Source organism: Sebastes umbrosus, chromosome 10, assembly GCF_015220745.1.
Source record: "Sebastes umbrosus isolate fSebUmb1 chromosome 10, fSebUmb1.pri, whole genome shotgun sequence".
Taxonomy (NCBI): Eukaryota; Metazoa; Chordata; class Actinopteri; order Perciformes; family Sebastidae; genus Sebastes; species Sebastes umbrosus.
In genome coordinates this window covers 17,123,952-17,137,604 of record NC_051278.1, presented here as the reverse complement: position 1 = coordinate 17,137,604, position 13,653 = coordinate 17,123,952, and the positions used below count along the sequence as shown (strand labels likewise).

General features: G+C 38.4%; 1 protein-coding gene across 3 annotated transcripts; it reads right to left on the bottom strand.

Annotated features, from left to right (window-relative positions):
• Positions 1 to 2,864: 2,864 nt before the first annotated feature.
• Positions 2,865 to 12,744, bottom strand: znf451 (zinc finger protein 451). Of its 3 annotated transcripts, none has more exons than XM_037781929.1 (13): positions 12,643 to 12,744; positions 10,697 to 10,757; positions 9,055 to 9,138; positions 8,841 to 8,954; positions 7,497 to 7,608; positions 7,052 to 7,202; positions 6,824 to 6,950; positions 6,524 to 6,683; positions 5,975 to 6,122; positions 4,412 to 5,835; positions 4,263 to 4,331; positions 4,007 to 4,063; positions 2,865 to 3,017 (listed from the first exon to the last, which is right to left on the bottom strand). In XM_037781929.1, the coding sequence occupies exons 2-13, from the start codon at positions 10,751 to 10,753 to the stop codon at positions 2,977 to 2,979; spliced, it is 2,544 nt and encodes an 847-aa protein (XP_037637857.1). In that variant the 5' UTR covers positions 10,754 to 10,757; positions 12,643 to 12,744; the 3' UTR covers positions 2,865 to 2,976. The 3 variants fall into 3 exon arrangements, with proteins under 3 accessions (XP_037637857.1, XP_037637858.1, XP_037637859.1); XM_037781930.1 differs by lacking the exon at positions 12,643 to 12,744 and adding an exon at positions 10,998 to 11,174; XM_037781931.1 differs by lacking the exon at positions 12,643 to 12,744 and adding an exon at positions 10,880 to 10,900.
• Between the last annotated feature and the right edge of the window lie 909 nt (positions 12,745 to 13,653).

Below are 13,653 nucleotides of genomic sequence, written 5' to 3'. Positions count from 1 at the left end.
TTCAGAGCAATTTATCAGCTTTAAGAAAAGAAAAAAGGTAGAAAAGGCACAAGGTAATTACAGTACAAAATAAGTAGCACAACTCAACACAATAAATAAATAAATTATTAAAATATAAAACGCCTTCAGTGTAGTCAATAAATAAACTACCCTATGCATAGGAACGATACCCCCAGAATACAAATATATATGCTCCATGACCATGTTAAAAAGAACTTGTAACTCTCATAAAAATATTTTAAAAAAAGAAATAATTAATATATTTCAGAGAATTACACAGTGGAAGGCAGCATGTTGCACAGCATTACAGTCCATTCAGTTCAGGTGTACCGTGTGTCAATAATGGTATGGAGGTGAGGTGTGGGGTATTTGTGTCGATACTGTAATTTAATTCCCTACACATTTTCAAATGTGTTTGGCTATTTCTATATTTAACAAATATATGTAGGGGAGATTTTCTTAGCCTATAAAGTTTTAGAAACGGGTACTCATTATTAGAATTTTAGGAATTGGTTAATCTTTAACACAACTGGCAAATAAGATAAAAGCACAAAAAAATAGATGTCAGGGCAAAGGCACCTGGCACAAGAGCAACATAATGGAGAATGATAGGAATGAATTGAAGAAGAAACAGTCTGTTATGTGATGTACTTTATACATATGTGGGTATGCATCTGTTCAAATCTGAGTTTTAATCTGGATTAATGTTTCAAGTCTTTAATGCCACAAAACTGTCCTCAGCTGGGTGGCATAACATTACATTTTGTTGTAGGGCTTTATATTCTCAGCACTTAAATTTACTCTTGGAACATTTTAGCAATGATACTGATTCCCATCAGACTTGAGTATTATAAAACATTGTATATTTTATATACTTTAAAAGGTCCCATATTGTAAGAAGTGAGATTTTCATGACTTTTTCTTATTATAAAGCAGGTTTAAGTGCTATATACAGTAAATACTGTGAAAGTATTCAAACACTCAATCCATGGAGAAAATACACACATTCAGACACTGTACCCTTGAAACAAGCTGTCAGGATTTCCTCAACTTTGTGATGTCACAACATTTCACAGTTTTAAACAGTCTAAATGTGTCAGTTTATTTTCGGTTGCAGCGTATGGTTGTGTCCGAAATTCCACACTAACTTGCTATTTAGTACGCTAAAACAGTATGTGAGATATTTTTGTATGTCCGAAACCTTAATATGAAACTAATATCCGGTGAAATATTACAGTATGCAAATGCTGGGCATTACGTCAGCATAAACATCCCACAATGCAATGCAGTAGTGACAACAACGTTCATAACAGATGTTGACGGAGAGTTCTGTAACATCAATAACACTTAAATTTAACTGTACGTATAATATTTCACTTTGCTAGGTGTAATATAGATGTTGAACGATAGTACACCTATTGAGTATGTGTGTGCACAGAATGTGATTTTGGATGATGCGTGTATATTTTATGTACATATTAAAGGTCCCATATTGTAAATAGAATTTCATGACTTTTTCTTATTATAAAGCAGGTTTAAGTGCTAAATAAATATTGTGAAAGTATCAAAATGCTCAATCCATGGAGAAATACACCTAGCCCGTTTTCAGAAACTGTGCCTTTGAAAGAAGCTGTCAGGATTTCTGTAACTTTGTGATGTCACAACTGTACAACATTTCACAGTTTTAAACACAAACAATCTAAATGTGTCCCAGTTTATTTCTGGTTGCAGTGTATGTGAATGACATCAGCTGACAGGAAGTAAACATGGACCCAAGCTGTTGCCTAGCAATGCAATTCCATTGAAATGCGCTAAACGGAGTGTTTCAGACAGAGGGTAAATACAGGCATATTCAGGCCGACAGTATGAGGAAAATTATGTTTTTTTTTTAAAGCATGTTAACATGCTCTAGTAGAAACATAAAATACAAGTATGAACCAGAAAATGAGCACAATATGGGACCTTTAAATAAATTACCCACATCCATCTGCCATGTTCTACACAACTTGCTGAAAGTTCTGTAGATTAATGTCTTTACATCTAAATGGGAATTAGAGGAGTCAGGCCTATTCACATTCAAGCTCAGAGGAAACTTCATCTATGAAATTGTAATTCAATAGTAGCCGTCAAATTCTACAACCAGGATTCCCCATTAACGTGTTCCTCTGAGTGCATAAACACCCACTGTTTACCACCTGGGCCAATATCTCAAACTATTTTAGTGTATTGGACAGTTTTCTATAATTAAACTCGCAAGAATCACAAATTATGCAATGGACAACTGACTCTGAGGATGTGAAGAAAATAGCAAAAAAGCAAATGAAATCTGTTTTTGCAAATATATCCCAATAACAAAGGGAGCAACACAAAATGCATCTGAATGCCAATTTGTAGTGTGAGTCCCCTTTAAAAGGAATCTGTCAGTCACCTTCTAATGGTTTTGAAGACAACATGAGGAAACTAGCAGAGCCCAAAGAGCTGTTGTCAGAATTGCTCCCACACTTCATTTTAGAGGAATGGTCATATAACTTACAGTATCACATAAAGATCAGGAATAATATGACTGCACTCCAGGAAAGACTAAAACTTTTTTTAAACGATTTCAAGTCTGCAGTGAAACCCGAGACTGCAACTGGAGATACGGATAGTACCGTGGTCACAAGTTCAACCTTGGCATTTTGCAGTGTCAAGATGCCATCTATAGCACATGTGTCGACACACCAAAGTGTTCAGTCTTCAAAACAGAGGATATAACTCCACAGCCACAAACCAACCTTCTTGACTGGGAATGCCCTATATTGATTTTATTATGTAATCATATATTGATACATTTCATAAATAAGTAAAACCACAGAAAAAAGTATAATAGCAACTACTATTTATTTATTATATTTTGAACACAAATACCTGGTACAAAACATCTCAATATAATGTCCGATGAACATTGTGTCCCAAAATATGTATCAGCTCACGTCCTTAAAACTCCAGAAGACTTCTTTTAAGAGCTTCTTCCAACTCTGTAAAAAAGAAGCAGAATATAAAAGATCCAAATTACACTATGTCCAAATAAAACAATGCAAATAGCAACACCATCATAGCTATGCCAGGAACCATTTATATTAACCTAATAATGTGTGAATTTCTTTTCCTCCATATGTTCACATTTCATTTTATTACTTTTGATCAATATTTAAAGCAGTCTTGAGTTGAGAATTGATATCCTCATACAGCTCCCACATTCACGTATATGTTGTCACTACAAAGACTAAACTTTTGTCTCGGATTTATCCATGACTAGCAAATTTTAGACAGTTATATGAATTATATAGTTATATGCATGTGAATTGTGAAAGTATGACATCATGTGATATTTATGGAGACTTTAAACAAGAGTTTAAATTGGAAAAGTATCTGTTGAAAACCATCAGTACAGGCAGGTTATTTGTATCTTTAGAGTGAACAACAGAATTCCTAAAGGTCATTGGAAAATATAAAGGGTTGGATAGAAACCAGAGCATCTGCAACCTTTGTAATGACAATGGCTTGGGAGACGAGTATCATATTTTGTTTCAATGTTAAGAATAATGAATTATAAAGAAAGGTATTTGCCAAAGTATTATTTAAACTGCCCATCTATGTTTAAATTAATTTGGTTATTACAATCAGATATGCCAAAAGTTATTTGTAAACTAGGAGCCTTGTTGAAGAATGTCCTTCCTTTGTTTAAGTAACATTTGTTGTATAAAATGCCAGAAAATTGTAAAAACTCAGTGTACAATCGGGCGATCAGTATTTCCCAAAGCCCAAGATGACGTCCTCAAATGTCTTGTTTTGTTCACAACTAAAAGACATTCAGTTTTAAGAATCTGGAATCAGAATTTTGACTCTTTTTCTTATAAAAAATTACTCAAACCAATTATCAAAATAGTTAGCGGTAAATTTGATGGTTGACAACTAATCGATTAATCATCGCAGCTCTACTCAGCCACATACAGTCAACACATACCTCTGTCTTCTTCTGCACCCAAAGACGGTTCATGCTTCATCTCGTCATCCGATTCATCTGTAACAGATCACGATAAATGAGCAGCTGATATATTGAAAGTTGATCAAAAACACAAGCACAAATGTGATGCAATACAGCTCTAACATATATATGTAAAAGAAAGCTACGCTGTACATAACCACTGTGTCTCTCACGCCGCACAGACTATCTGTGCGGCGTGAGAGACACAGTGGTTATGTATTGTTTAATTTCCTACTTTCATGTGCTTCACTCTCTTTGTCGGTCTGATCCATGTTCAACAACTTCAGTGTTTCATCATCAATCTCTGAAATGACAATATGAAAACAGGATTAAATGCTGCACGCAAACATAGATAGTAATGTCAAAATGTTTTAACTGATGTACCATCGGTGTCTGGTGTGATTTCCACAGTATTGAGTACTTTTACAGTAGTGGGTTCTGCTTTTGCGTCTTTACTGCAGGTCCTGGAGCTCGTGCAAGGTTTCAGTGCACAGTGTCGGGAGTGATAGTGTGTATGGAAACTCGGTACGCCCGTGAAACTCTCCTGGCAAACTTTGCATTCTACGTCAAAGGTCTTGTCCAGGTGCAAGGCCGCGTGCTTTGTGTGGACGTGAGTCTTCATCTGCGCAAAGGAAGGAACAGATACGGCACAAGGACCGCACACGTACACGCATTTTCCTTCAGCGGACAGATCCCTCATGCATTGTGTGTATGTAGCTTTCGCCTCCTCTTTGCTCTTTTCTGAACCCATGCATGGGCACGTGAGCCGACCGGTGCTTTCAGCAACGGCGGGCTGGACGACTTCGACATCGTCCATACAGTAGTAGTCCTTACTGTGAAGGCTCTTGTAGTGCTGCAAGAACTCGCCCTCGGATTCGAACAGCATGCTGTCGCAGAGGCCGCAGAAGTGGGAGCTCTGTATCTGCCCACCGTGCTCATTCACGCAGTGTCTGCGTACGGTGGATTCTTTAAAGAACTTCTGGGGGCAGTGTCCACAGATGAATCTCTGAAAGCTGTGACTGCTCGCGTCGCTGCAGTGCCTGCGGACCGCCCGTTCTGAGTCAAAGACGTCCTCGCACATCCTGCACATCCAAGTCTGATTTGCTTTTAAAGATGTCTCTACTGTGGACTTGGAGGACGAAGGGACGTCGCTGCTGGTGGACGGCTTGGCGTCGATGACTTTGGCGAGCTCCTCGGGCACTTCCCGTTCGGTGAAGTAGGTGTGTCCGCTGTGAGCTTCTGCCACGTGCGACAGGATGTCTTCATACCGAGGCTTTTCCACTTTGCACTTACGGCAGTGGTAGAGGAAGTTGGAGAGGTGAGCTCCCCCGTGAACGCGACTCATATGCAGGCGAGTGATCGAGGACTCCCCCATGTGTTTGCCACACTGGCCACACTGGTGGAAAATCTGGTTTACGGCCAAGAGATGCTCCGTGGCTGTATCCTCGAGTGAGAACTGTATACCGCACTCGCAGAACCACGCTGTGACCATGTTTCTGCTAGTGCTGCCGTTCACACTCAGCCTTTTACGTTTGGCTGAAGATTCTTCACAGCGTGGCCTTTTCCTCTCTCGAGCCCCCTTGGTGTGTTGAATTTCACTAAACCTGCAGTACTGAAGGAGGGCTTTCTCCATGGTTTTGTTGACCTCGACGTCGTGCTGGGTCGATTCTTTGTGCCTCTCGATTTCTGCCTGGCTGTGGAACATTTTGCAGCAGAGGGAGCACTGCCCTCGCACTTGCAGCTGCTTCATTACCTGCACTACTGTTTTATCAGCCTTGGCCACCGCACAGCCCTGTCTGCAGTGCACACTAAAAAACAGGAAAAATAAGGAAAAAAGGAAAGGAAAAATCAGTTTCACAAAACATCTGAACAAAATCAGTGTCTGCTATACAAACACTATAATATCAATATATGCACATGTACTGAATAAATCACAATTAAACTTACTCGAAGTGAGCTTTAGCTGTCTGATGCGAGATCAGTACTTTCTGACATAAAGAGCATCGGACGTTGAATGTTGCATCTTTGCACAGAGTGATGAGACGGTTCTTGACATATTGTGAGATGGGAACCGGCAGCGGACTCCCCTTGGTTTCTTTAACAAGAGGAGAAAAATAAAAGGTACACATAATCTTGCTCATATAATACCTCTTGAGCATTTTCTTTAAAGGATTACTTTGGTATTTTTCAACCTGGACCCTATTTTCCCATGTTTTTTTTTTGTCTAAGTGACTAATGGGGATAGCTCGTTTAGCGGCTGGTGGCTGCAGCCTACTCCCTCAATACTGGACCAATTTCAAAAAGTGTTGTCCCCATTAGTCACTTAGACATAAAAACATGGGGATATAGGGTCCAGGTTGAAAAAATAACCAAAGTTATCCTTTAAGACACTCTTATGTAAAATAAGCCTAAATTGACAAGAGAGATTGGACAATTGAATATGTAAGGTTTTAATGAAGATGTATAGAAAATAAAAAAATGTTCAATAGACCTTACCACTCATGGCGAATGACTCTGTGAAGTGGTTTTTGGCTGACATGTGCTGAAGACACTCGTCTTGGAGGTTGAAGAGGAAGTAGCAGGCAGGACAGGCGAAACACACGATCCGCTGATAGGTCTGAGTGATGCTGTGACCATCAGCGGTAGATGACGACACCTAGTGATCAAAATTCTCAACATAATGAATATTACTACTGTATATCGATAGTTAATAAATACTGAATTCAAACATTAATTAATGGATCCTTCAAAAGAGCAGGAGTTTTTTTTATAGCACAGCCAGAAAAGTCCACAAACCTTAGACTCGACATGTTTCCTCCACGCTTCTTCGGTCTCAAAATGTCGACCACAGGCAACGCAGGCAAAGAGCTCAGATGGACATCCCTTAAGATTGATGGTTGGGTCACAAGGGGAGTGATCAAACCTACACACAAGATATTTTATTGCAAAATATGCCATGTTTGTACTCAGGGAAAAGGTTCAAAAGGTCTCACACTTACACTGAAATGGACAGAAGAGGATTACCTTTTTAAATGGCCTTCAAGGAGAGACGCATTGTCATAAGCTCGACCGCAGTTGATCACCGGACAAGTGTGTCTAGTTGAACTATTTCCTGGGAAAGCAACATGTGCGCGTCTTCTTACGAAACCAGAATTTATCACTCCGGGTTTAACACCTAAATTAACAAAAAGCACAAGTTGACACAACTTCTCCAAGATGTAGAATCACTGTAAAAGGATGCCCTGTCATTAGCATGCCTATATCCCCTACGACTTACATAAAGAATGCGGATTACTGCAGCAGCACTGAATAGTATACTGGTAGAAATATCAAACAGTACATAACAGAAACATGCTTTAAAAAAGTTGCTCTGCTGGCTTGAATCAACGCCAACACACACACAGACAGATTTACAAGTGACAATGTCAGTGATTATGCAACAGATCTCTGATCCAGATTAAAAATGTACCTGGCATCTTTAACCACATGTCCACACAGTGCTTTGCTTCCCGATTAATGCCATTTGGAGAAGTAAAAGCCAGCCCCTGCTGTCCGTGAGCTCTTTGTAAGTTTTGCTTCTCCTGAAAAAGACACAGAAAGAGATGAAAGGTAACGGAACATATTCTGCATCTTGATTTACACTTGCCTTATATGACAAATAGACAGTAGAAACACTGTTTAATGTTTTACACTGTTTTACACAGTGTGATGTTGTATGGAGTGAATACACCACTGTTGTTCATTCTAGTCCTGTAGGTTGTCACAGTTATTTGCTTTCTATGCATTCTGCCCACAAGGTGGCACTGTTGCTGCTACAACTAACCTTAACTGACTACATACAGTAAACAACACAAGAAATGTCTACTGAGCATTTTTAGTCAAAATTACTCTTAAAATAAAAAAAAGGTTGGCTATGGAGTTGTTAATGAGGTTTTGATAGCACTGAAGCAACACACTGGACTTTGCTTTCCTCTGCTGAGGACACAAGCACAGTAGTAGTAGTTTATAAATAAAATATTACGTATTGATAATATTGGACCACTCAGCAGTTGTAATGTGATCATGTAATTGATTTAAGGTAGATCCCACAGACTGCACCAGGTGATGTTTTTTTTCCTTTACCAAGTTGATGTTGCACTGGACAAATGTGAATGTTTGGTTGGAAACACTGGAATTAGCTAGCGGCTCAAGCCCTTTTAGTGCTCTAGGCAAAATTTGGATTCGGGTTAGACATCACAATAGTTTTAAGAGAAAAATTAAGATTTTTATTTTCATAAATAACTGTTTATTATAATATAAATAAACAATTGGACCCTGTTATTGTTGGCATAAAAATGTTTACTCAGTTTCACTACAATTGAAAAAGATGTGAGAAAGAGAGTTACAGGGGCGAAAAGTGTATTTCTTTCTTTATTTATTTGTTCATTTGTTACCTCAATGCAGAAAATGAGGAATTTTTTTTTTTTTTTTAGAGGGCGACCAGCGCCCCCTAGAAGATAGTTCCCTGGGCGACCGCCTATATGGCCTATGCCTTAAGCTGGCCCTGAGAATACAGTTATCTCAGTACTGATAACATAAATTATGAAAGTAGTAACTATAAAGTATGCATTGCAACCTTCTTTTGCCTACTATATTATTTTGGGTTTTTTTTGGGGTTTTTTTTAAGTGCCCAAGTCATTTTGCTTTTAAATGCTAGATGGAAAAAACAATTAAAGACAATAGTCTGATAAAGATACCTCCAAATATGTTATAATTTAATTACAGTCTAACAACCAACAAATGAGCAGCTCAACTTATTTTGAAGCAAACTTACCTTGAACGCTCTACATTTATCTAATCTTTCCTTTTTCTCCTGGGCCACCTGGTGTGCTAGTCTGTCCAGTGTCGATGTAACATGCGCTTTATGGCGGGTGATTTTATCCTCAATCTACAGGAAAATAAAACACACCACAATTTCAGAAAACTCTAGACGGATATCATCTATCTAATAATAATAAAAAAAAGTGTTTTTCTATATAGCCACTCACTGTGCCCGCCGATGACGAGCATCCCTCATCCTCATTATCACTCAGCAGATCAATACATTCCAGTACTGGTCTGACGGAGCCCTCCTGAAGCAAGTACAAGACACCATGTCATTTAGTGTTATAAAACACACCTACATGTATATGACTCAAAGCTGTCTGCAAACCCTGTACAATATAAAAAAAAAGGGTGATTTATTTATTCTAACATGCCCAAGAAAACAGAGGTGACCTATGTCCAGTGGTGGAAAGTAACTGAGTACATTTACTCAAGTACTGTACTTAAGTCAAATTTTGAGGTACTTTATTTGAGTATTTCATTTTTATGGTACTTTATACTTCTACTCCCACTACATTTCAGAGGGAAATATTGTATTTTTTACTCCACCACATTTAGCTGACAGCTTTCGTTGCTAGGTACTTTACAGATTAAGATTTTACAAACAAAACATGTGATCAGTTTATAAAATATGATACCATGCTACAGATTAAACTATCCAACAGTACATAAAGTAGTTAAAATGTACTCCACCTCCACGAGCTGTCACATTAAAATGCAGCTTAAATCATCAGTAATAATATTCCAATAATATGATCTATAATATAGGGCTGTCAAAGTTAACACGTTAACGCAAATTTGTTTTAACGCCAACAATTTCTTTAACAAAATTAACGCAATCAAACTTTCGGAGGTTGTGGCGAGCTCAGTTTTAAAGCTAGAGTGAAGATACTGGCATCAAATGAAACTAGAAAACCTAAGGAATCCATTGGTATCACGTCATACTAGCTTGTCAGGATTAATAACTCCAAACTTACACTACATTTTGGCAAAGAAAAACTGAGTCTGACTCAAAGGGGTCCCTTGACCTCTGACCTCAAGATATGTGAATGAAAATGGGTTCTATGGGTACCCACGAGTCTCCCCTTTACAGACATGCCCACTTTATGATAATCACATGCAGTTTAGGGGCAAGTGCAGGTTAAAATTTCACCATTTGCTATGCTATGCAGGGAATTTTGCAAGTCACCACAAAGTCAAAAGCTATGCAGATTTAGGTGTAATATGATGGGATGCTACCACAAGGAAAAGGAAGAGCAGCTATTAAAAAAAATGATTCTCAGGATTTTTTGTTCACAAAATTTCCCAGTGATTTTTCAATTTCTCACTGGGGGGGATACGACATGACATAGTACATGTGACTAAAACACATGGTGATTACTAATTGGTCTTTTACTCACTGATTTTATCTTGGTCTCTGTGGATGTGTGTGATTTTGTTGTCTGCTCTGTTGACCTGTTTTTACTCTGCCTATGTCTGTAAAGCACTTTGGTCAGCTCATGTTGTTTTAAATGTGCTATAGAAATAAATTTGACTTGACTAAAACTTGCCAATCTATGGCTGGAGATAGTATAGAGATGTTATGAAGTAAGGGACAGAGTAGAAATGTTTATTTTCGAAGTTAGATAGACATTATATCAAAATTGTAGACTACCTCTCAGCCTTGTGTCTGATTATCAGGCCAAGATGTGAATGCACAATTAGTGCTCTCAATGTCAAAGATACAGAAAGTAAGCAAATGCATTTTTTTTTTATCTCATCCTTTGAACCTATTGATTGTTTTTTAATAGATAAAGTGTGACTTACTGATACAAACTCCACCTCCTCCACCTCCTCGTCCTCTGCTTCAGTTGGAGAAGACATTTATCTGAGGGGGAAAAAAACACTTAATGTTACTTTTGAAGCTGCAGCCCAAACTTTGAACTTTGAGCATGCATATGGTCTACTAGCTGACCATGAACAACAGCAGGAAAACACGAGTTTAGTTACAGTAATAGTTGCCTGACATGTGGCTTTGAGTAAACAGGGCTCAGCTGAGCAGTAACTAAGGTTAGGTTGCTATGGTTGCTATGGTTGCTATGAGGCTTGCAACAAAAACACGACTTACTCCGGTGTAATGTAGGGCATGGGGGGCGTACTTTCCTTCCTCGCCTACAACACTAGTTTCTTTTTTAGTGCTGCCACTGATGGGCGGAAGCTAAACTTCAACGACGGTCTCTAAATCTCTGTGTTGTTGTTGCAGTTACACCTCTCGGCCTCCAGGTGGCAGCACCGAGCGCCGAGCTGTCGAACAGCACTCCCAACTAGTGATGGGAATTCCGGCTCTTTTTAGTGAGCCAGATCATTTGGCTCAGCTCACCAAAGAAGAGCCGGCTCTTTCGGCTCCCAAAAGGCTCTACGTTTTACCACTTCTGCCTTTTTATAGTTCAGCCAAAATTAGCTCTGTTTTGACCTATGATTAGTATGTGTGCACATATATCACTTAAATTATTCAATATAATTATACTAAACCTTATAATTTCCAGAATACCATAATTTCCCTCAACTTTATGCAAATGAGGAGCGGGCGTCATGATGCTCCGTTTCTCGAATCGCGATGCCATGCTACCAGAATGCATTGCACGGCTGCTTACATAGACAATGAATGGGGAGCGTGGAAAGTGCGGAGCCTGTGGACACGTACCATCAGTGCATTGAGTGCCCATGGCGCGGAGAAGATCATCCTATGCCTTGAATTAATAATAATAATAATAAAAAAAAAAACGGTTCTCGGATGGGAGCCGGCTCTTATGGTACGTGTCCACAGGGGCGTTTTTTATCGCGAGGGGACGCGACGCTTCCCAACATTGGACGCTTGGTGGGCTGCCCTAGAAACAAGGCACTCGGCTCCTGATTAGACGAACGCTTTCCCGCTGTTGGCTGCTGCTCTCAAACCGGAACCAGTATGGAGGCTCGTTTGGAAACTTTCTTCTCTTATTTCACGTAAATAGTTCACTGAAATGTGTTTCTGAAAACATTTGAGGCGAGAAATAATCCACGCAGTTGCCGAATCTGTCTTTATTTTGGCTTGACAACGTTTAGTTTAAAAGATTATCGGGAGTTTCGAGAGGCGGCGAGTCGCGTCGGACGCCCGTGATTTGCATAAAGTAGCCAGGACCTCAACTTCATGCAAATGAGGAGCGGGCTTCCTGCACGCCTAGTCTCTCGAATCGCGACGCCACGCTACCGGAATGCATTGCGCGGCTTCTTGCATAGACAATGAATGGGGAGCGTGGAAAGCACGGAGCCTGTGGACACGTACCGTTATCGTTCACTTATACGAGCCGGCTCTTTGAACCGACTCGTTCTCAACGACACATCACTACTCCCAACCCGCTAGCTAAGCGAGGAAGAAGAATGTTTCGCGCCTAAGTGGGCATTTTTCAGTGCACTTAATCGATCGCAAATCGTATTTCTGCAACTTTGACACATATTTGACGTCGATGTGAAGTAGCCTAATATGTCGCCGAGGAGTTCTCCTTTCTTTTGATGTGTTTGTGTTGACAACCATCTTCTGTTCAGCAACTTTACGAGCAGTAAGTAACGGGAGCTTCACTCTGACGGAGGACGCTGCCAGGCTCTGGGTCAGACAGCTAACGGTGGCTCTCTGACGTTTGCAGGTTGCAACGCCCCAGTTAACTACTGCAAGATAAACACGCCAACATCAAACATGGTTTAAATCAACAGATGCATGAAGCTGAGCGTGACATTACCTGCTGCTTGTTGCTGTGTTGGCTCCTCAGTTGACAGTAGCTAGCTACAACATCCACAAATCAAAGTGAACGCAGCTACTAGTCTGGTCTGATAAGTCACGTGTATAGCTGGAGCGCTCCTTTTCTACGCGGAGTGTGCCCGTACGGGCGGGGTTTACTGGTTGTTGAGATGGAACTAAACGCGAGAACAAACTCCGCCCGTCTGTTCTTACCTGGTCCGGGCTGAAAGTGTGAATCCGCCAAACTGTCACTCTATTAATATTTTAGTTCACAATAAACATGTACCAACTTGTCACTATTTACAGCAAACTATAAAGTTATTTAACGTCTATGCAACAAAACATAGACGTGTGGCCATGCAAGAGTATGTGCACAAATCTGTATATACACATTTGTATATATATACATATATATGTATGTATATATATGTATTTATATATATACATACATATATATGTATATATATGTATGTATGTATATTTATATATATATACATATGTACATACATATATATACATGTATATATATGTATATATATGTATGTATATATATATATATACATATGTATATATGTATACATATACATATATGTATATATATATTTATTTATATACATATATATTTGAATATATGTGTATATATATTTATTTTATATATATATGTATATATATATTTTATATATATATATATGTTTATATATATGTATATGTATTTATATATATACGTATTTATATATATATACGTATATATATACGTATATATATACATATATGTATATATACATATATATATGTATATATACATATGTATACATATATATGTATATATATATATTTATTTATACATATATATTTGAATATATGTGTATATATATTTATTTTATATATATATGTATATATATATTTTATATATATATGTTTATATATATGTATATGTATTTATATATATATATGTATTTATATATATATACGTATATATATATATACGTATATATATATATACATATATGTA

Coding starts and splice junctions, on each gene's coding strand:
- znf451 (XM_037781929.1), bottom strand. CDS start 10,753: ATGTCTTCTCCAACTGAAGCAGAGGACGAGGAGGTGGAGGAGGTGGAG. Junction 6,684..6,823: donor GGAAACATGTCGAGTCTAAG/GTTTGTGGACTT, acceptor TTTGATCACTAG/GTGTCGTCATCTACCGCTGA. Junction 4,332..4,411: donor AATCACACCAGACACCGATG/GTACATCAGTTA, acceptor TTGTCATTTCAG/AGATTGATGATGAAACACTG.